The sequence below is a fragment of the Bos grunniens genome, chromosome 10 (assembly GCF_055505025.1).
Source record: "Bos grunniens cultivar Pamir isolate PY7600 chromosome 10, Bosgru_T2T1.0, whole genome shotgun sequence".
NCBI classification, from domain to species: domain Eukaryota; kingdom Metazoa; phylum Chordata; class Mammalia; order Artiodactyla; family Bovidae; genus Bos; species Bos grunniens.
The window spans coordinates 45,173,998-45,196,479 of NC_141174.1; the positions used below are offsets into that span (position 1 = coordinate 45,173,998).

At 41.4% G+C, this 22,482-nt stretch overlaps 1 protein-coding gene and 1 pseudogene across 5 annotated transcripts; one reads left to right on the forward strand and one right to left on the reverse strand.

Annotated features, from left to right (window-relative positions):
- Positions 1-4,195: 4,195 nt before the first annotated feature.
- Positions 4,196-5,960, forward strand: LOC147364460 (protein FAM114A2 pseudogene; annotated as a pseudogene).
- A 3,473-nt stretch (positions 5,961-9,433) lies between these two features.
- On the reverse strand, positions 9,434-20,561 carry BCL2L10 (BCL2 like 10). 5 transcript variants are annotated; one of them, XR_015134487.1, is made up of 5 exons: positions 19,902-20,394; positions 18,057-18,175; positions 14,804-14,915; positions 12,870-12,994; positions 9,434-12,182 (listed from the first exon to the last, which is right to left on the reverse strand). XR_015134487.1 is itself a non-coding variant. In XM_086320962.1 (3 exons), the coding sequence occupies exons 1-3, from the start codon at positions 20,334-20,336 to the stop codon at positions 16,270-16,272; spliced, it is 627 nt and encodes a 208-aa protein (XP_086177088.1). In that variant the 5' UTR covers positions 20,337-20,394; the 3' UTR covers positions 15,708-16,269. The 5 variants fall into 5 exon arrangements, 3 of the variants coding, with proteins under 3 accessions (XP_086177088.1, XP_086177089.1, XP_086177090.1); XR_015134486.1 differs by lacking the exon at positions 9,434-12,182 and having other exon boundaries at positions 12,295-12,994; XM_086320962.1 differs by lacking the exons at positions 9,434-12,182; positions 12,870-12,994; positions 14,804-14,915 and adding an exon at positions 15,708-16,342.
- Positions 20,562-22,482: the final 1,921 nt, after the last annotated feature.

Consider the following 22,482-nt stretch of genomic DNA (forward strand, 5'->3'; position numbering starts at 1 on the left):
TGCAGGCAGATTCTTTACCAACTGAGCTACCAGGGAAGCTAGAAGGAAATGGCATGATATATTTAAAGGGATAAAAGAGAAGAACCTATAACCAAGAATAGTCTACCCAGCAAGATTCTCATTCAGGTTTGATGCAGAAATCAAAAGCTTTCCAAATAAACAAAAGTTAAGAGTTCAGCACCCCCAAACCAGCTTTACAATGAATGCTAAAGGAACATCTCTAAGCAGGAAACACAAGAGAAAGAAGAGACTTACACAGAATAAATCTAAAACAATTAAGAAAATGATAATAGGATCATACATATTGATAATTACCTTAAATGGAAATGGATTAAATGCATTAACCAAAAGATAGAGACTGGCTGGGTCAATGAAAACATATGCATGTGTACCTTTCCACTTAACACATCATTCTGCTGCTGCTGCTACGTCGCTTCAGTTGTGTCCAACTCTGTGCGACCCCATAGACGGCAGCCCACCAGGCTCCCCCGTCCCTGGGATTCTCCAGGCAAGAATACTGGAGTGGGTTGCCATTTCCTTCTCCAATGCATGAAAGTGAAAAGTGAAAGTGAAGTCGCTCAGTCGTGTCCGACTCTTTGCGACCCCATGGACTGCAGCCTACCAGGCTCCTCCATCCATGGGATTTTCCAGGCAAGAGTACTGGAGTGGGGTGCTATTGCCTTCATGGTATCTAACTGCAAAAATTCTGTTAGGTTAATCATGTTTCTATTATTGTTTTCATACCTTATTCAAGACTCCACCTTTTATTGCATTGAGCAGCTTCAGCTACATGCAGCACATTTTGGTAAATTCTCTTTTCATTTTTATTTTATTACAAATATTTTCTAATTTTCCTTGTTATGGCTTCTTAGATATACCCTCATCTAAAACTGGACATTTAATTTCTAAATACATGGGATTTTTAAAAGATCTTTGTTATTATTTCTCATTTTGATACTAAATTCCCACTTAAATCCTTTACTCTTTGTAATCACCCTCCATGTTTTTTCAGTCTTTGAACTTTATCAAGAGTTTCAACAGCTAACTCAAAGATCTCTCTTGGTAAATGTCACATGGCACTTGAAAATATGTAGGTTATTTTCAAATACCTTTTGATATTGGTCTGTAACATAATTCCACAGTAGTAAGAGAACAGATCTGTTTTATTTCAATACCTCTAGACCATGACATTTCTGTAGCTGGTCTTCTGGATGTTTCAGTGTCTCCTAGTTTATAGTCTATGGGAACTTGAATAGAATTTGTATCCTACTGTTGTGTGCAAATTGTATAAACCTTAATCATGTTGAATTGGTTCATAATGCTTTTCAGGTCTACTATATTATTTTACTTTTATGAACATTCATTCAGTTAATTTCTGAGTTTGATATTAAAACTCCAACTAAAAATCTTAATTTATCTACTTAAACAATTGTCACATATAGTGAACCATATGTAACTTTGTTCTGTATTTTCCAAGTCTCTTATAAATGTGTTATAATTTCATAACTTAAAAAAGTAAAACAAAAGATTTTAAAAACTATGATTGTCACAATACATGTCCGGTGAGAATCATCTAGAAGATCTATGTTATCCTCACTCCTGGAATGCTAACCTGTAGAGCAGAACTTTCCGGAATGCTGCCTGTGACTGGATGCTCTGGCATTCAAAGGTTCATCTGGGAGTGACACAGGTTCAGTTCAGTTCAGTTCAGTTGCTCAGTCATGTCTGACTCTTTGCGACCCCATGAATCACAGCACGCCAGGCCTCCCTGTCCATCACCAACTCCCGGAGTTCACCCAGACTCACGTCCATCGAGTCAGTGATGCCATCCAGCCATCTCATCCTCTGTCGTCCCCTTCTCCTCCTGCCCCCAATCCCTCCCAGCATCAGAGTCTTTTCCAATGAGTCAACTCTTCGCATGAGGTGGCCAAAGCACTGGAGTTTCAGCGTTAGCATCATTCCTTCCAAAGAACACCCAGGGCTGATCTCCTTGCAGTCCAAGGGACTCTCAAGAGTCTTCTCCAACACCACACTTCAAAAGCATCAATTCTTTGGCGCTCAGCTTTCTTCACAGTCCAACTCTCACATCCATACATGACCACGGGAAAAGCCACAGCCTTGAATAGACAGGTACTTCCATTTATATTTTATTGGTCAACTAAGCCACTTGGCCATTCCTGAATTAAGTGGGGGAGGGGTGAGGCACAGGCAGGAAGAATAATCTTATGTGACTAGGAAAGAACCAAACATTTGTGAAAAGCCCAAATAACTTCCACAGTTCACTCCACCCCTGAGGAATACCTCCTTGTATTCTCTCTTCGTAATACTGAAGTATGTTGGTTCCCTTCCCATCTCCATAAATTGTCCTCTGCCAGTTCCTTTTATTTCTCCTTCTCCTATATGAGATTATTACTTAAGAGTATGCTCTTGGCTAGATTTTGAGTGTGTGTGTGTGTCTGTGCATATTTTAATTCTCTCCCTTAACTTTACCTGTAAAACTTTAATTATCAAAAGCTGTGGAGATATTCTCTTGAATTCCAAACCTATATTTTTCTTTTGGAAAATCTCCTTGTTTAATTCATGACTTTTCTGTTTCCTTAATGTTCTAGGAATCAAACATTCAGTAATTTTATTCTTTTGCTTTCTTCCAACCTATCAATTTCCTTTTGTTTTCTTTTATATTGCTTTGCAAACTAGCCTTTTTTTCTATAACCTATTCAAATAAGAAGTGAGTTCTGAGCTCAGACTTTCTATATATAATATTTCCTATATATAATATGTTGATACACTTCAAGCTGGCTTATCTAAACATTCTTTTGAATGCATTTTTCTCACTTCTGAATCGACTTTGTATTTTTACTATTAGTGTACTTGACACTTCACTCAACTTTCCTACGACCTCCCACAATGATTATTCTTCTAGGGAATATACGTTTTTCCTTGCTTTTCATTCTCTGTAGTATCTAGCAAAGATTTTGCCATTGAGGTGATACTCATTTTTAAATATAATATGTAGATGTCAACACTCAATTGTAGATTAATCCCCAAGTGTTAATTAATTAGGTTAAAGTATATGTATTGAAAACATATTTACCACACCTTTTTCTCTTACCTTGAACTTATTGCCTAAGTTCTTAGATCTTTTCAAATGAATTATTACTGAGTTGTCTGACTCAGCTCACACCTTCCTATAGTTAATATTTTTTTTTTGAGTTACCTAATCCTGGAATTTATTTGCTTTATGAATGTGTAACCTTCACTTAACTCTGTTAAATTCCCTGTGTTGATTTTAGCTCTTTTTCCAAGATTTAAAATGCTAATTAGAATAATGCTCACAGAGGTGAGATAAATACCCTAAACATTTAAGACATACCTATTAATTTGCTAAAAGAATCAAGCATTTTCATTTGGTAAATTCAAATCTATGGAATATTTATCATTCTTTTATTATCTTTTGCTTTCAGTTAAAAATAAATGTGCTGTTTTTATGCAAAAATATATATATATATAACTACCATATAACCCTGCAATCCCACTTCTGGGCAAATACACAATGAAAACCATAATTCAAAAGATACATCCACACCATTGTTCACTGCAGCACTATTTACAATATCTAGGAGAGGGGAGCAAGGTAAATTTCCATTAACAGAGGAATAGATAAAGAAGATGTGGTACAAATACACAATGGAATATTACTTAGTTAGAAAAAGGAGTGAAACTGTGTCATTTGCAGAGACATGAATGGACCTACAGACAGTCATATAGAGTTCACTATGTCAGAAAGAGAAAAGCAAATATCGTATACTAACTCATGGACATGGAATCTAGGAAAATGGTATAGATGATCCTATTTGCACTCATACACACACAGAGAACAAACGTATGGACACCAAGATGGAGGAGGTGGGGTGGAATGAACTGTGAAATTGGGATTGACATATGTGTACTATTGGTACTATGCATAAAATACATAAATAATGAGAATCTAGTGAAATGCTCAGGGAACTCTACTCAATGGTCTATGGTGACCTAAATGGAAGGAAATCCAATGACAGGGGACATATATAAACATGTAGCTGATTCACTTTCTGTACAACAGAGACTAAAACACTGTAAAGCAATTATACTGCATTAAAATTTAATAAAAAATAAGTAGGAGCAGCTCCGAGGAGGCGGCTGTGGCTGTGGTGAGGGAGGAGGTGGCCTGGGCAATGATCTAATCATGTCAGATAAAGATGATCTTGAGACTGCAGTGATAACTGAAGCAACTCCCATCCATGAAGATGAGAACTTATCATCTTCTCAACTTCAGCCAAGACTTTTGAGTCAGTTGACTAGTGTCAAGTCAGAGTAAATCAGAATCTATAGCTTCTACTCAGAAAAGACCAGAGTCCAAATGTTCCAGTGACCTTGAGACAGAAGTTCTCCCTATTCAGGCATCACAAGCTGCAGGCCAAGAGACTGTTTCCAAAGATGTACCCAAGTCTGGATGGGGCTATTGGGGCAGCTGGGGCAAGTCCTTGCTCTCCTCAGCCTCAGGTAGGACAAGGTATTTCAAATGTCATTGAGAAGGCAGAGGCCTCCCTTGGAATCCCTAGTCCCAGTGAAATTTCAACTGAAGTCCAGTATGCAATAGGAGAGACAAATGCCAAAGAGAATGGAAAGTCCTCTCCAATGAGTGGGCCATTTGGGGTATTCTCGACCATCTCTACTGCTGTTCAGAGAACAGGAAAGAGTGTTATCACTGGGAGTTTGGATGCCTTAGAATTCATTGGGAAAAAGACAAGGGATGTAATAGCAGAAGGGGATCCTGGATTTAAAAGAACCAAGGGCCTGATGAACCAGACTTCTGATCTACACTGTCTCAGGTTTTACAAGAGGCAAAGGAGAAAGAAGAGCTACAGACTTCCAATGAGGTTACCATGGAAACAGACAAGAAAATTCATTATGGGCTACCCTTTGATGAATTTCAAGGCCTTTCACATATAGAAGCTCTGGAGATGCCCTCTCGAGAAAGTGAAATAAAGGTGAAATCTATTCTTAATTATCTGAGAAAAATTAGAGACTCTAAAACTTGAACTGGAGCAACTCAAAGAAGCATTTTCCCTAGCAGAGTTCTATGAGGAAGAGGAGGAAGAGAAGAAAGGGAATGAAGACTTTACCAAAGAGAGAACAGAGCTATTTTCTCAGCTGCATGTCTCCTCCAAACAAGAGAAACTTGCCAGGGCAAGAAATACAGCCTATGAATGGATCAGGACATCCCTGGCCAAACAAGTGGAAGAGAGGAAGAAGAAGAAAAAACAGTTGGAAGCAGAAAAATCTGAGCAAATCAATAACAATTCAATAGAGGATATCCATGCATTTGCAATCTGGAGCCTAGCAGAACTGCCTGCCTGCTCAATTGAACTGCTTCACAAAACAGCTGCTCTGGTTCTGCATGGCTAGAAGCAGGAAGTAACAACCATAGAAAGGAGAAGAGCCCTTTGCCAGATGACAGTTTTGTTGTGTCAAGAGCTGTCCTCTCTGTCTAAAGAGTTCATCACCTGCCTAACAGCTGCTGGGGGTAAGGAAAAGGGTGATGTCCTTAATCCACTAATCACTAGAGGCATCAAACAGTGCTTCCTACATGCTGGATGTCTTTCAGTGACTTTTACCCGAATTGGAGATCTCTCTTATTGAGAACATTACCGAGTTACCAGAGGCATGAACTTCATGTCCAGAAGCCTTTGTCCAAACATCGAGGAACAGAGAAGATTCTACCTAAGACTTGTGATGGCCAAGAAATGCCACTGTCTTCTGGTAGCCCTGCAGAAGTGAGGGAGAATGGTTATTTAAGTATATAAAAATCCCGGCAGGAGAGCAGGTTTGAAGGAAGTTTGTTGTCTGCACTGCTTGGCTGAAGTATTCAGGTCCTCACACGGCTCTTCCCAGTTGTTATAATTAATAAATTATTTGAAAAGAAACTTTATAGACAGTTAAAAAATAGCTCTAGGTTAAAGTTAATGGGACACTCAGGTAAAGATAGTGGTCTTTTTTTTTTTTTTTTAGATAGTGGTCTTTGACAATACGCAAAACACTAAAATTTTTGTCATGGATGTAATTTTATAATCCATGGATTTAACTGGTTGTTAAGCAAGAGGAAAAGAAATTAAAAAAAAAAAGAGGAAAAGGAATTCAGTATTCTGGAATTCATGTGCTTGATCTATTAATGCCATTTTCTTTCTACTTTCTATAATAAAGTCTATGGCTTTAAGAAAACTGAGTATGTATAAATCCTGTAGCGTTACCCTTTATTACATGGATTCTTGTAACTGGTTAGAAAATTTCATTTACTCTTTAATTCTCAGTAGATATGTGGCATTGAGGGAAGCTTATAGAATATTTAACTATAGCAAAGTGCCCCTTGAGTTCAAATTGCTCTCCCATCCCACAATGGTAAGCTTCAAGTTGTAGCTGACCCCAACTCTACCAGATTCAAGACCAAGAAGTGCAATTTTGTGTGCAGATATTCTGAGTTTCCAGGATGTTTTTCATGCATACCCTATATACAGGATGAATTCTATAATAGCCAGCTCCAAAGAGTGTTGAAGCTCTCTCAGTCATTGTTTTTGTTGTATGAATATTGCTGAAGTGGACTGTAGAGTCCCATGAAAATGATGTTCATGTATAATAGAATTAAGACACAGTATAGTTTCTTCATTCTTTTTTATTTCTTTTAATGTATTCTTTAGCATGTTTATAAATGTAACTTTTATCCTTCAGATCTTAAGTCTTCTTTTGCTTTCTTCAGCAATTTAAAATACTTACAGGTTATCCTCTTCCTTAAAGCTATGTTGGTATCTACTCTTTTAAAAAACCGTTCTCATTAAAAAAAATAATAATAAAGTCCATTGTGAAAATAAATAAATTTATATTAAAAAAAAAAAAAAACATTCTCCAACTTTATGGTTTTTAATGATTCAGGTAACTTTTGTGAGCTCTGCTCCGTATCTTTTAAAACCTTTAAATAAAATGTAATAGTTCTTTCAGTTTATCCTTTCATTTATTTTTCCAAATGTAAGCCCCAATATCTTCTCAAACCAAAGAAATAGCAAAGCGAATCTATAACACAGGTTGATATCAAGACTGTTTCTATGTGTCACCTTATTTGGGATGGGGGAAGTTTGTTAAGCAAGGTAGATTTGGAATAAAAAGGTACACAAACATCAAAAAAAATTAATAAAAAATAAATAAAAATCCAAAACTCATAGATACAGAGAACTGATTGGTAGTAGTCAGAGGAGGTGGCTATTGGTGGGGAAAATAGAAGGTGGTGAAAAGGTACAAACTTCCAGTTGTACAGTAAGTCCTGAGGATGTAATGTATCTGAGTATAATTGATAACACTGCATTGCAGAACTGTAAGCTGCTAAGAGAGTAGGTCTTAAAATTTTTCATCATAGGAAAAAATCTGTTAACTTTATGAGGTGATGGAAGTTAACTTATTGTGATAATCATTTTGCATTATATATATTATACACATATTAATATATATGTAATCACTATGTTGTACACCTAAAACTGATGTTATATTCCAATTATATCTCTAGAACTAACACCCAAAAAAGATGTCCTTTTCATTATAGGGGACTGGAATGCAAAAGTAGGAAGTCAAGAAACACCTGGAGTAACAGGCAAATTTGGCTTTGGAGTATAGAATGAAGCAGGGCAAAAGCGAATAGAGTTCTGCCAAGAGAATGCACTGGTCATAGCAAACACCCTCTTCCAAAAACACAAGAGAAGACTCTACACATGGACATCACCACATGGTCAACACCGAAATCAGATTGATTATATTCTTGCAGCCAAAGATGGAGAAGCTCTATACAGTCAGCAAAAACAAGACTGGGAGCTGATTGTGGCTCAGATCATGAACTCCTTATGCCAAATTCAGACTTAAGTTGAAGAAAGTGGAGAAAAACCACTAGACCATTCAGGTATGACCTAAATCAAATCCCTCATGACTATACAGTGGAAGTGAGAAATAGATCTAAGGGACTAGATCTGATAGACAGAGTGCCTGATGAACTATGGACGGAGGTTTGTGACATTGTACAGGAGACAGGGATCAAGACCGTTCTCATGGAAAAGAAATGCAAAAAAGCAAAATGGCTGTCTGAGGAGGCCTTACAAATAGCTGTGAAAAGGAGAGAAGCGAAAAGCAAAGGAGAAAAGGAAAGATATAAGCATCTGAATGCAGAGTTCCAAAGACTAGCAAGAAGAGATAAGAAAGCCTTCCTCAGTGATCAATGCAAAGAAAAAGAGGAAAACAACAGAATGGGAAAGACTAGAGATCTCTTCAAGAAAATTAGAGATACCAAGGGAACATTTCAGGCAAAGATGGGCTCGATAAAGGACAGAAATGATATGGACCTAACAGAAGCAGAAGATATTAAGAAGAGGTGGTACACAGAAGAACTGTACAAAAAAGATCTTCATGACCAAGATAATCATGATGGTGTGATCACTCACCTAGAGCCAGACATCCTGGAATGTGAAGTCAAGTGGGCCTTAGAAAGCATCACTACGAACAAAGCTAGTGGAGGTGATGGAATTCCAGTTGAGCTATTACAAATCCTGGAAGATGATGCTGTGAAACTGCTGCACTCAATAGGCCAGCAAACTTGGAAAACTCGGCAGTGGCCACAGGACTGGAAAAGGTCAGTTTTCATTCCAATCCCAAAGAAAGGCAATGCCAAAGAATGCTCAAACTACCACACAATTGCACTCATCTCACACGCTAGTAAAGTAATGCTTAAAATTCTCCAAGCCAGGCTTCAGCAATACATGAACCGTGAACTACAGATGTTCAAGCTGGTTTTAGAAAAAGGCAGAGGAACCAGAGATCAAATTGCCAACATCTGCTGGATCATCGAAAAAAGCAAGCGAGTTCCAGAAAAACATCTATTTCTGCTTTATTGACTATGCCAAAGTCTTTGACTATGTGGATCACAATAAACTGTGGAAAATTCTGAAAGAGATGGGCATACCAGACCACCTAACCTGCTTCTTGAGAAATCTGTATGCAGGTCAGGAAGCAACAGTTAGAACTGGACATGGAACAACAGACTGGTTCCAAATAGGAAAAGGAGTACCTCAAGGCTGTATATTGTCACCTTCCTTATTTAACTTATATGCAGAGTACATAATGAGAAATGATGCGCTGGAAGAAGCACAACCTGGAATCAAGATTGCCAGGAGAAATATCAATAATGTCAGATATGCAGATGACACCACCCTTATGGCAGAAAGTGAAGAACTAAAGAGTCTCTTGATAATAGTGAAACAGGAGAATGAAAAAGTTGGCTTAAAGTTCAACATTCAGAAAACTAAGATCATGGCATCTGGTTCCATCACTTCATGGCAAATAGATGGGGAAACAGTCAACACAGTGGCTGAATTTATTTATTTATTTTTGGCTCCAAAATCACTGCAGATGGTAACTGCAGTCATGAAATTAAAAGACGCTTGCTCCTTGGAAGGAAAGTTATGACCAACCTAGATAGCATATTGGAGAAGGCAATGGCAACCCACTCCAGTATTCTTGCCTGGAAAATCCTATGGACAGAGGAGCCTGGTGGCCTGCAGTCCATGGGGTCGCATAGAGTCGGACACCACTGAGCGACTTCACTTTCACTTTTCACGCATTGGAGAAGGAAATGGCAACACACTCCAATGTTCTTGCCTGGAGAATCCCAGGGAGGGCAGAGCCTGGTGGGCTGCCGTCTATGGGGTCGCACAGAGTCGGACACGACTGAAGCACCTTAGCAGCAGTAGCAGATAGCATATTAAAAAGCAGAGACATTACTTTGCCAACAAAGGTCCATCTAGTCAAGGCTATGGTTTTTCCAATGGTCATGTATGGATGTGAGAATTGGACTATACAGAAGGCTGAGCACCAAAGCATTGATGCTTTTGAACTGTGGTGTTGGAGAAGACTCTTGAGAGTCCCTTGAACTGCAAGAAGATCCAACCAGTCCATCCTAAAGGAAATCAGTCCTGAATGTTCACTGGAAGGACTGATGCTGAATCTGAAGCTCCAATACTTTGGCTACCTGATGCGAAGGGCTGACTCATTTGAAAAGATGCTGATGCTGGGAAGGATTGAAGGCAGGAGGAGAAGGGGATGACAGAGGATGAGATGGTTGGATGGCATCAGTGACTCAATGGACACAAATTACTAGTAAAGTAATGCTCAAAATTCTCCAAGCCAGGCTTCAGCAATACGTGAACTGTGAACTTCCAGATGTTCAAGCTGGTTTTAGAAAAGGCAGAGGAACCAGAGACCAAATTGCCAACGTCTGCTGGATCATGGAAAAAGCAAGAGAGTTCCAGAAAAACACCTATTTCTGCTTTATTGACTATGCCAAAGCCTTTGACTGTGTGGATCACAATAAACTGTGGAAAATTCTGAAAGAGGTGGGAATACCAGACCATCTGACCTGCCTCTTGAGAAATTTGTATGCAGGTCAGGAAGCAACAGTTAGAACTGGACATGGAACAACAGACTGGTTTGAAATAGGAAAAGGAGTACGTCAAGGCTGTATATTGTCACCCTGCTTATTTAACTTCTATGCAGAGTATATCATGAGAAACGCTGAGCTGGAAGAAGCACAAGCTGGAATCAAGACTGCCAGGAGAAATACCAATAACCTCAGATATGCAGATGACACCACCCTTATGGCAGAAAGTGAAGAGGAACTAAAAAGCCTCTTGATGAAAGTGAAAGAGGAGAGTAAAAAAGTTGGCTTAAAGCTCAATATTCAGAAAATGAAGATCATGGCATCTGGTCCCATCACTTCATGGGAAATAGATGGGGAAACAGTGTCAGACTTTATTTTTCTGGGATCCAAATCACTGCAGATGGTGATTGCAGCCATGAAATTAAAAGATGCTTACTCCTTGGAAGGAAAGTTATGACCAACCTAGATAGCATATTGAAAAGCAGAGACATTACTTTGCCAACAAAGGTCCGTCTAGTCAAGGCTATGGTTTTTCCAGTGGTCATGTATGGATGTAAGAGTTGGACTGTGAAGAAAGCTGAGTGCCAAAGAATTGATGCTTTTGAAGTGTGGTGTTGGAGAAGACTCTTGAGAGTCCCATGGACTGCAAGGAGATCCAACCAGTCCATTCTGAAGGAGATCAGCCCTGGGATTTCTTTGGAAAGAATGATGCTAAAGCTGAAACTTCAGTACTTTGGTCACCTCATGCGAAGAGTTGACTCATTGGAAAAGACCCTGATGCTGGGAGGGATTGGGGGCAGGAGGAGAAGGGGACAACAGAGGATGAGATGGCTGATGGCATCACTGACTCGATGGAGGTGATTCTGAGTGATCTCTGGGAGTTGGTGATGGACAGGGAGGCCTGGCGTGCTGGGATTCAAGGGGTTGCAAAGAGTTGGACATGACTGAGTGACTGAACTGAACTGACTGATGGAATCTAGAAAAATGGTACTGATGAGCCTATTTGCGAGTCAGGAATAGGAAGCAGATGTAGAGAATGGACTTGTGAACACTGCTGGCTAAGGGAAGGGTGGGACAGACTGAGTGAGTAGTACTGAAACATATACATTACAGTGTGTAAAATAGCTAGCTAGTGGGAAGCTGCTGTACAACACAGGGAGCTCAGCCCAGTGCTCTGTGATGACTTAGCAGGGTGGGCTGCGGAGCTGGTGGGGGTGCAGGTTGAGAAAGAGGGGATATATGTATATTTATGGCTGATTCATGCTGTTGTATGGCAGAAATCAACACAACACTGTAAAGCAATTTTCCTCCAATTAAAAATAAATTCTAAAAAATTATGCTTAAAAAACTAAAAACAGTTGCTGTACGATTCTGCAATCCCATTCATGGGCACACATCTGGAGAAAAACATGATCTGAAAGGACACATGCACCCCAGTGTTCACTGCAGCACTGTTTAAAATAGCCCAAACATGGAAGCACCCTACACGTCCACTGACAGAAGAATGGGTGGACTATGTGGCACGTATATTCCACGGAATATTACTCAGCCATTAGAAAGAACGGAATAGTGACTTCTCTGGTGGTCCAGTGGTTACGACGTTGCCTTCAAATGCAGGAGGTGAAAGTTCAATCCCTAGTCAGGGAGCTAAGACCCCATACGCCTTGAGGCCAAAAAACTAAAACATAAAACAGAAGCAATATTGTAACAAATTCAATAAATACTTTAAAAAGGATTCACTTTTTAAAAAATCTTTAAAAAAAGAATGAAACAATGCCATCTGCAGCAACAGTGACGGACCTACAGATTGTCATACTGAGTGAAGTCAGACAAAGACAAATATGTAATGTCGCTTATATGGGGAATCTAAAAAATGGCACAAATGAATTTACAAAACAGAAACAGATTCACAGTCTTAGAGAACAAGCTTTTGGTTACCGGAGGGGAATGGGTGAGGGTGTGGGGCGTGGGGGGTAGGGGGGATGGGAAGGATAGTTAGGGAGTTTGTGATTAACATACACATATTACTATATATAAAATCAATAAACAATAAGGACCTACTGCTCAATAATAAGGAACTCTGCTCAATAATATTTAATAAGCTAGATGGGAAAAGAATTTGAAGAATAGACACATATTTATGCTAGCTGAATCACTTTGCTGTACATCTGAAACTAACACAACATTGTTTATCAAGTAAACGCCAAAAAGAAATAAAAAGTTAAAAAAATTAGAAAAAAATCAGTTTAAGCCAAAAAGGAAATTTATCAAGCCCCAAGTAGCTTTAGGCACACTCAAATTATGAGATTTCAGTCATGTCATCAAAACTATTTCTCCACACTCCATCCCGCCCCCAATCTCTGACCTCTGTTCTGTGACCTCTTCTCTGTGGGAAGGCAAAACATTCTTTCCAGATTCTATTCCCAATGGTGACGTAAGTCAAAGAGCTGGAATACGTCTGGCAAGGACACAGGACCTATGTGAAGAAAACTGTAAAAGACCTAAATAAATGGAACAGAAGTTCATATTCTTAGAAGGGAAAATGCAATATTGTAAACATATTACTTATTTCCAAATTGATTTATAATCTAATCCCATTCTATTCAAAATCCTAAAGAGAAGTCTTAGTGGATTCTTTATTAACTGGTTTTTAGAATTTATCTTAATTCACAAAAATAGCCAAAGATTTTTTTTTTTAAAGAAGAATGGTGGAGGAGATTAAACTATAAAACCAGATGTTCAAATATGCTATAAACACATAGTAATTGAGACAGCACTGTTAGTAAAGAAAAAGATAAGTCTACAAACTAGATAATACATTCAAATTAGCTAGGAAAAAATGGACCATCTATAAACAAGGCTGAAATACTACCCCAACTCTTCTTTTGGAAGGACTATGTCCTACTTCATGCTGCTACCAAATGCAAGTTCAAGTGCCCCACACACAGTGAAGCCAGACAAATCGAAATGACAGCGTGTGGAGCACAGAAAGACTTATTGCAGAGCTCTACAAGGAGACAGGTGGCTCCTATCCTCAAGCCTGGAACTTCTCAGAGTTTCATCAAAGCACTTTTGAAGGCAAGGTGAGGGAGGGGCTAGGTTAGTTGTTGCAAACTTCTTGGTGTGGGAAGCCTTTGTTCTTGCAGCTTCCCACATAGGTCAGGTCATGATGGTCCTGTAAACCTCCAACAAGATAGATATTATTCTCTGTCTTGCAACTTTTTATCTATATATGAATAGACTCTTAAAAGTCAGAGCCCTGAGAATAGGCTATCCTGTATATTTCAGACAGTAGGCAACACCCTTTTACAAGAAGTGCAGAGGCAGCATGACTAAGCATTGGCAACAAAGCACAAATGTTAGTAAAAGGAACAGATCAAGCATGGAGTCAGATTTGTTCTTCCCTATTACATACTACATTAAAAAGGATTCCAGAATGGATCAATGACCAAGGACATAAAATACTTTCTTTGTAGTCCTGGGACAAGAATGACTTTCCTAAAGGTGACAAATACCACAAGCTATACAGGCAAAAGCTTAGGATGATTTAACACTGGCAAGAGTGTGAAGAGCTAAGCATTCCCTGACCTGGTGTAAGTTTGGATTGGTAGAACCTCTTTTGAGAAGTAATTTGGCAGCAGCTAAATTTTAATACACATCAACTGTGACTCAATCTTTTTCTAGAATTATTTTCTGTAGACATAATAATGCAGGGCTATGCACATATACAAAATCCATGCAATATTGTTTCCAATAGCCCATAAAGGGAGAAACACCCTAAAACACAAGGCAATGGAAAGTTAAATCAGCTTATCCTGCCATACTGAACAAGTCAGAACAGAAAGCAGAACTGCATGTTCTGAAGAGAAAAGGCTCATAAGATGAGGCAACAAAGCAGGTCCAATTGTTTGTAAAATGCAAGTAAAGTAATGGCCAGGAAGGCCTGGGGGGACACTGCAGTTTTTTAATTTTATAACCAAATAGTTAATATTTTCATTGTGTCAAGACAATTTCAAGCAAATGCCAAGTGGAAGACCAAGCCCAGGAATGTAAAGAGGAAACAATCTCACAAACAAGAAGGGACACCAAGGCAGCGGTCCACTCCAGCCACACTGTCAGTGGCCGTGACGGGGCCAGCCAGCACCATCCAGATCACTGAGCATTTACATCATCAAGGTGCAGGATGCTCCAGACAGTTTCAGTTGCTAGTATCAGTACACTGACTGAAGCCAACAAAGGCTGAACCATCAGTTCCTCCAAAGCCCTGGAAATACCACCCTTTTGGACACTAATGCCTACCGTTTTCTCCTTGGGCACACCAGTTTTTCGCTTGTTTTTTGTTCTGTTACTGTAGGGATGGGATTCAGCCCAGCAGTTTTAGCTAGCGTAGATGAAATGACCGCCTCAACATCTGTAAAGGCACAAACGCAGTAGGATCTCATACCACTCAACGTTCATGCATATCCAGTTAACCATGGGGCCCACTATTTCTGGAGCACGCCCTCCTGCAAGAAGAACTCTCTGCTTCACTCAAAAACGAATCACACATAGGGCATCATGAATCAAGGGCTCAGCTTCTTCAAGCACTGGTTTGTTAGGACCAGGAACCACAACCGGAACCTTTTCCTAGGCTTATACAGCCTGTAACCTGGAGCAGTTTGCCAGGATCATGTAAACTGATCCCCTCGGCTCACTCACCCAAACCCAGCATGTCAGCAGTAAGTTGGTCAGTATGAGCAAGTGGCTTGGTTCCAGTTTCTTTCAATATCCTTAACTACTGCAATGTTCATTTTGATCAGGAAACTTAATTTAAGATCACTACGATCATGTCTTAAGAAGAGACTTCTATCCATCTTTAAAATTTGCTTCACTTAGAACATAGACTGTCTTCCCTCAGGGCTTGGTCCATCTGGGCACAACAGACACTGATTATCCTGATTTGCTTTTAAGCCCAATCTTAGGCTTTTCAATTCTGCTTATGTCAGAATTGGCCACATTTTGGTTGAGAACCGGCCCTTGCACCAACTCACAATGAACAGTCCCAGCAAGTTTTCCCCCCGCCCCCGCCTCTTTTTTAAAATGACAGTTTACCTATTTCTCTCACCCTCCACCCCCTACCTCTGGCAACCACCAACTTATTCTATCTATAAGCTTGGTTCTTTATTATTTTTTAGATTCCATCTGTAAGAGAGATCACACGATATTTGTCTTTCTGTCTGATTTATTTCACTTAGCATTACACCCTCGAGGGGATTAGCAGGTTTCTTAGCGCTTCTGACATCTCTAAGATCTACGCCAGCAGCTGTGGTGGGTCTGTCGCTCTCCTCCCTGCATTTACACTTGATACTGAGAGACAATGGTTGAGTTCAACGAAGCGGTTGCACTGTTAACAACTTTCCTCTGTCACTTGGTTCCACAGGTCAAGGCACGTCAAGACTTTAATACCCTTTTCCAAATCCTTCAAGGATGACTCAGAAATAATAAATCCATTTCTGAAAAAAGTTGTTTTAGCAATTGGAGAGAGAGTGTGAGCCAGAAACAACGACCGCTGATGTGGCGCCACTTCCCTGGTTCTCTTGAGCCGTAGCTCCCAGCATTCTGGTGGCTGGATATAACATTCGTGTTTGTTTCAGAATGGAAGCACCGTTTGTAATGGTCTCATTACCTCTCCCATCTTGAACCATTTTATCCATTCCTTTTGGTCGAAGTCTTGTTCTAACAGCATCAGCAACAGCTTCATCTATGAAGACATCGCTGAAGCAGATCTAGGCTGGCTTTTTATCCACACAGATGTTATTCCCCTGGCTGCTGACAAGCTTGGCTGGGTCCATGTTGGCTCTAAAAGGACATATGGACACAGATTCCAGTGGGCAGCAGGATAACTATGCTCACAGTTAACCACTGAAACAGATCAGAATATGTTACCCCCAAATATGCCACTTTGACATACTGATTAATTTGAGCTGAAGAAAACTGAGAAATAGCATATATAGGAAGGGCTCTCTATTCTCCCTCTTCCTGCCTAAAAGGAGGGCATAAATTTCCTGTGAGAAAGGTGCCTTTTTGTACCAGGAAGGGGAGAACACTTCTATTACTGGCAATGGGAGTTAATACCAAGATGAATCTGCATTAATTTTACTAAAATAATACTCATCTTCCATTTGCTTCCCCCATTTATTTCCTAGTCACTGTCTCACAATATATTGTGTTGGCCAAAAAGTGCGTTTGGGTTTTTTCATAAGATGTTACAGAAAAACCCAAACAAACTTTCTGGCCAATGCAAAACGACCCCTGATAGCCCAACCCCTTCCCTTTGTTTAGTCATGCTTGTGTGGCTCAGTCGTGTTGGACTCTTTTGAGACCCCATGGACTCACTCCTCTGTCCATGGAATTTTCTAGGTGAGAATACTGGAGCAGGCTGCCATTTTCTACTCCAGGGGATCTTCCCCAAACAGGGATTAAACCATCATCTCCTGCATTTCCTGCATTGGCAGGTAGATTCTCTACCACTGAGCCACCTGGGAATCCCTTGTTTAGTCATATCTCCACAATTTTCCATTCTCTGCTAAAACGGTATACAAAGCCCAAGTATGTTTCTTTTTCACTTGTTTTCTATAAAGTCCCCTGTAAAAAACAGCAACAAATAAAATATGTATGTTTTCCTCCTGTTTTCTATCTTTTGTCTTCTAAATTCACAGGCCTCAGGTACAGTATCTAAGAGGCTTCAAGTTTTCTCTTTCCATCAACTTCAACTGATGAACTGAATTCAGAATGGAAGGTGAAAGATAAGGACTTGCTAAGCACTTGTGTATTGATTAAATGTTTAAAATGATTGTCTGTGCTATATTTAAAGAGACAATAAAAGGAAACTGTCAAGTTACTGCTAAGAATAAAGGCTTATTGAATCCCAAGCAACACCAACTACATTTTTGAAAAAGATGCATAAATTTATTAAAACTTAAGATTTAAAAATTTATTGAAATAAAAAATAAAATTTAATAAATTTCAATACATTAACTCTAGAAACCAAGAAGAATTTAGAAAGGATTCCTTTAAAAAGATTTACTATTACATTCTTTGTCAGACTGTAACTCAGGGAACTTGTGGTATCATTTTACACCCCAGACACACTGCCTTGATAAATCACTCAGCAGTAGCACATGAAATCATGGATAGATGAGAGACGCATATCCACTCTTATCCAAATGTAGCAAATAGCACCATATTTCGTAGTTAATGGTAAGCAGTTTCTTCTGTAATTCTTTGGAGCAATAAGCCTTTTGACCCCTGTGTCCCCCATTTTAAAAAGAGCCACTTGTGCCTTTGTCCCAATATATTGGGTTGTCAGGAGTTAAAACGCTGGCTGAAACACTGTAGGACTCCTTACATCAGATCAGATCAGTCGCTCAGTCGTGTCCGACTCTTTGCGACCTTACATGAATGCAGATAAAAATGTCTCAGAAGGTGGTTTACTCTGATTTGGTCTTTCACATTTCAATTTTGCTTGGTTGCTCAGAGTTAGGCAGGTAGAAATAAGAATTTTAGAACTCACGATAATTTTATCCAGAAGTAGATTATGATTATTGCTGTCCAGTATGAGAGGAAAAACCAGACCAGCTGTCTTTCCCAAGATGGCTGGAATGAGTGGCTGAAGAAGAGACAAAATCCATCCTAAAAGGGGAGGGAGAAGAGAATTAGATTGTTTCATAATACTCAAAACCTGTACTCAATTAAACACACAGTGCTTCTGGACGAAGCACTAAGACAATTCCTGGATTTAAAAAGTTAAAAAAAAGTCCTGACCAGTAGGTTACTTGTAATTAGGAATCTTTCAGTTAGGGTTTGTAAGAAGTTGTCTAACACAGGAGGTAGAAGAACGTAGAGGACGTGATTTTGTCACTTAGAGCAGGAATCCTCATCTTTTCACTCACTTCTTTCAAAACCCAAGAAGAAAGTAGAATACTATAGCCTGTTTTTTCCTGATCACAAAACAGATGCTATCTGGGAAAATGACAAATTACTAACTTGAAAGGTATCTCCTGAGACAATAAAGCAAGTAGTTCCATTCAGAAAAATGGGCAGGAAGGGACCTGAAATCCAGACTGTGGCATTTTAACTGCAGCTGAGAGAGATGTGGGCACGTCTTCTTTACCCAATTGGAGAGTTTCTGCATTTTGATATTAAAAGATTGTTTCTTACTCAATGGTGATTAGCCAAAAGTTGAGGAAAAAAAAAAAACACCACCTCCCCATCAACTTCCTCTTTCGTGTGGAAGGCCCTTGGGGGCCAAATGCCTTGTTAAGACTAACGGCTCAGGTGAGTTTCTGATAATTCACAGGCCTGGAGAGTTTGAAGACCTACGCCCCCATCCCCTCAAAAGGATGCCATTAATGCTAACACCTTAAACTGTTCGTATAAGGTCAAGGTTCTGACTCAATACTATCCTTCCTCCACAAAAGGAACCCAATTCATCGATACAGGTCTGTCAGGAAATTGCAAACAGTGCAGTGTCTTCCCTAGATTATTTTTCGATTATGTTTCAATTGCTTTTTAGATCATGTTTTTAATTGCTGGTTTTAATAATTTGGCTGCATTTCTTCTGTAACTTGGGTCACTACAGTCATTGCTTCAAGTCCAGTAAGGAAGAGAAGAAAGAAGCAGGGGTCTCGCTCAGAACCCAGCAGGGCATTCTACCCTCTTACTGCAGGCTGGCCAGATTCTGCTTGATCATCGGCTTCGTTATGGAGCAGCAGTGAAACTCCTGCTCCAGCCTAGACCACAGTGATCAATGACTTACAGCTGAGAGCCAGGGCGACAGGCGATCTCACAATTGAAGGCTAAGTGCAGTAAATTAGAAGTTAAGGAACCTCAGGTCAGCACCACCACAGGGCGCACGTGCACACCCCACCCCCCCCAGACACCTCCGCCTTAGTGCTTCCTGAGAGATGTGGGGACGGACCAGGGGCTGCTTTTTCATTCTCATGTTTTAGGCTGGGGTGCTCTGACCTGCAGAGCTGTGGGCTCCATAAACAAAGCTGCATCTAAAAGTTCTGTATAAAGAATCCATCTGGCCCAGGTCACCCCATTGCGGACTTCATCACTATGGGATCTACTTAACTAAACAAAGCATCCAGACCTAACACGAGCACACCCTAAAACCGGAAGGTGGTCAAGGGAAGGGCCTGATGCTTTTTCAGAATGGTTTAGTATGCGAGCTGTCTAGCTAGGCCTGTTTCGGTAACTGACTCTACCAGTACAGAAAGTCAGACTTCACCCCAAACTTCCCAGTCCTGCTGAAACGAATGCCCTACAGGACTGGCGTCTTGGAGTCCCTCTGCTAGCCGGCAGCGTGGGCGCGTCCCAGGCTGCCCACCAGCCCCGCGTCCTTCGCGCTCACCCAGCCGCCGTTAGCCATCAGCCAGGCGCGGTGCCTTTCGCAGAACTGAGCACACAGAAGGGCCACCAGGAGCCGACAGTCCCTGCTAACGCCGTCGTCGTCTCTCTTCTCCTGCCGTCGGGTCGTCTGCGGTGGCCTCTCCAGCAGCGACCCCGCGAAGGTCACGAGTGAGGCCACGCGGCCCCAGCTGGGGCCAGGGTCTTCGTCGAGTAGCCTCTGCGCCATCCTGGCCACCAGCTCGACGCGGTGCCTGCGGCAGCGGCGGTATAGGGGCAAGACGTTTCGATTTGCTTCCTGGATACGTGCGGCCACGTGGCGCAGCACGGCAGCCTCAGGCGTGGACGGCGCAGGAGCTGGAGTGCCGGGCTCCCGGGCGCAGAACTCCAGGTAGTCCATCAGCAGCCGGGCGGTGCGCTCCCTAAACGGGTCCACCATGGCTCCGCCTCTACCGGGGGTCCGACCCCGGCCTGTTTTCTGGGCCTGCCGACGCCCCGCCCCTTCTCGCATTGGCTCGGCTCAGCCCGCCCCCAGGCAGTTGCTTTCCCAGGTCTGGAGAGGCGCCTTTGATGGGAATCCCATCTACACTTGTTCCGGTCCGAACAGCCGAGGCCCCGTGGTGTGCATGGATTCACATAGAAGTCAGGGCCAGAGTGAGACTCTTTGGGGGTTATTGTTTTTAGCTTTCGGCTTGGGGACTAAGAACCCGGAGGGGACAGTCTGGGCAGCTGGGCTAGACTTGTCTCTCCTTTAGGAGAGGTTCCCTGGTGGCTCAGATGGTGAAGAATCTGCCTGCGATCCAGGAGACCAGGGTTTGATCCCTAGGTGGGGAAGGTACCCTGGAGAAGGGAATGGCTACCCACTCCGGTATTCTTGCCTGAAGAATTCCATGGACAGAGGAGCCTAGGGGGCTATAGTTCATGAGCCGAACATGAGTGAGCCACCAACACTTTCTTTCATACTAGGAGAGGTTGACAAAGGCTACACACAGCCCTCCACTGGTGACTCCCTTGAAAGTATTATCAGCATTTTCTCCGATTGGATGGAAGCATCCAGGTGTGTGTTGGAGTCTGGCCATACGGGACAGGAAACAGGATAATTCTCCTGCATGTTGCTACTAGAGTACCAATATTATCTACTTTCGTGCATTCATTCATTCACTCATTTACTCCTAGCCTTTGGGGTGCTAGGTCTCCCCCTTAGCACTGGAGATACAATGGAGAACAAGGCATGTGGTCTTAAGGACCCTACAGTCTAAGTGATGGGACAAAGAAACGGCCAGTCCCAGCACAGTTAAACTGTGGCTATAATAGAATTATTCAGCTTTTGGCTGTTTCTTATAGCTACATCCTTATATTACTTAAAATTCTCCACTTTTTACTAGCCAATCCCTCATTACTCCACTCCCCTATTATAGTTAATGTACTTCTTATACTTAATCTTTCTCTGTTCATGTTACTCCATGGCTTCTTTCTCCTGAATGGACTCAGGCAGACACAGAATTGGTATCAGCTGTGAAATTTGAGAGGGTTCATTGGTCTGGAGCAGTTTGAAATATCCCCACCAGGGTGAAAGATGAATAGCTGTAACTTGTATCACCTACAAAAAGAAAGAGGCACGAACTTGGTAGGTCACTTTGGAGGGAACATACACATCTGAGTATGCAACCTCAACACATCTACAGGCTGGTGGACTTAGGAGTAAAACAAGAGAAGGCTCTGCAGCTGTTGAGGCTGCAGCACGAGCTGATTTCCCAGGTGGTACAGTGGTAAAGGATCTGCCTGCAATGCAGGAGATGTGAGTTCAGTCCCTGGGTTGGGAAGATACCTTGGAGACGGAAATGGCAACCCAATGCAGTATTCTTGCCGGGGAAAGCCCATGGACAGAGGAACCTGGTGGGCTACAGTCCACGGGGGTGACTAATCAGCAACAACAAGCTGCTGTACTACTTGGGTCTTATGATCCAACAGATCCAATGATACTTGAAGTGTCAAACAGGGAAGCTGGATGGAATCTCTGACGAGCACCAGTAGCATTGCAGTGCAGACCTGTAGGATTTTAAAGCAAATCTATGTCCTCTTTTGCCAGTAACTATTCTCCTTTTGGGGAGAAGACAATGGCACCCCACTCCAGTACTCTTGCCTGGAAAATCCCATGGGCGGAGGAGCCTGGTAGGCTGCAGTCCACGGGGTCGCTAGGAGTCAGACACGACTGAGCGACTTCACTTTCACTTTTCACTTTCACACATTGGAGAAGGAAATGGCAACCCACTCCAGTGTTCTTGCCTGGAGAATCCCAGGGACGGGGGGAGCCTGGTGGGCTGCTGTCTGTGGGGTCGCACAGTCGGACACGACTGAAGCGACTTAGCAGCAGCAGCAGCATTCTCCTTTTGAGAAGCAGGTTCTGGCTTGCTACTCAGTCTTGGTAGAAGCTGAATGAGGTGATCATGAAGTTTGAGATCTCATCATAATATGGATGCTGTTGGACCTATCTGGTTATAAAGTTAGGCATGCCCAGTAGCAATCTATCATAGAAATGGTATGTAAGAGACTGAACTCAGGTCCATGACGTAGGATTGTATAGG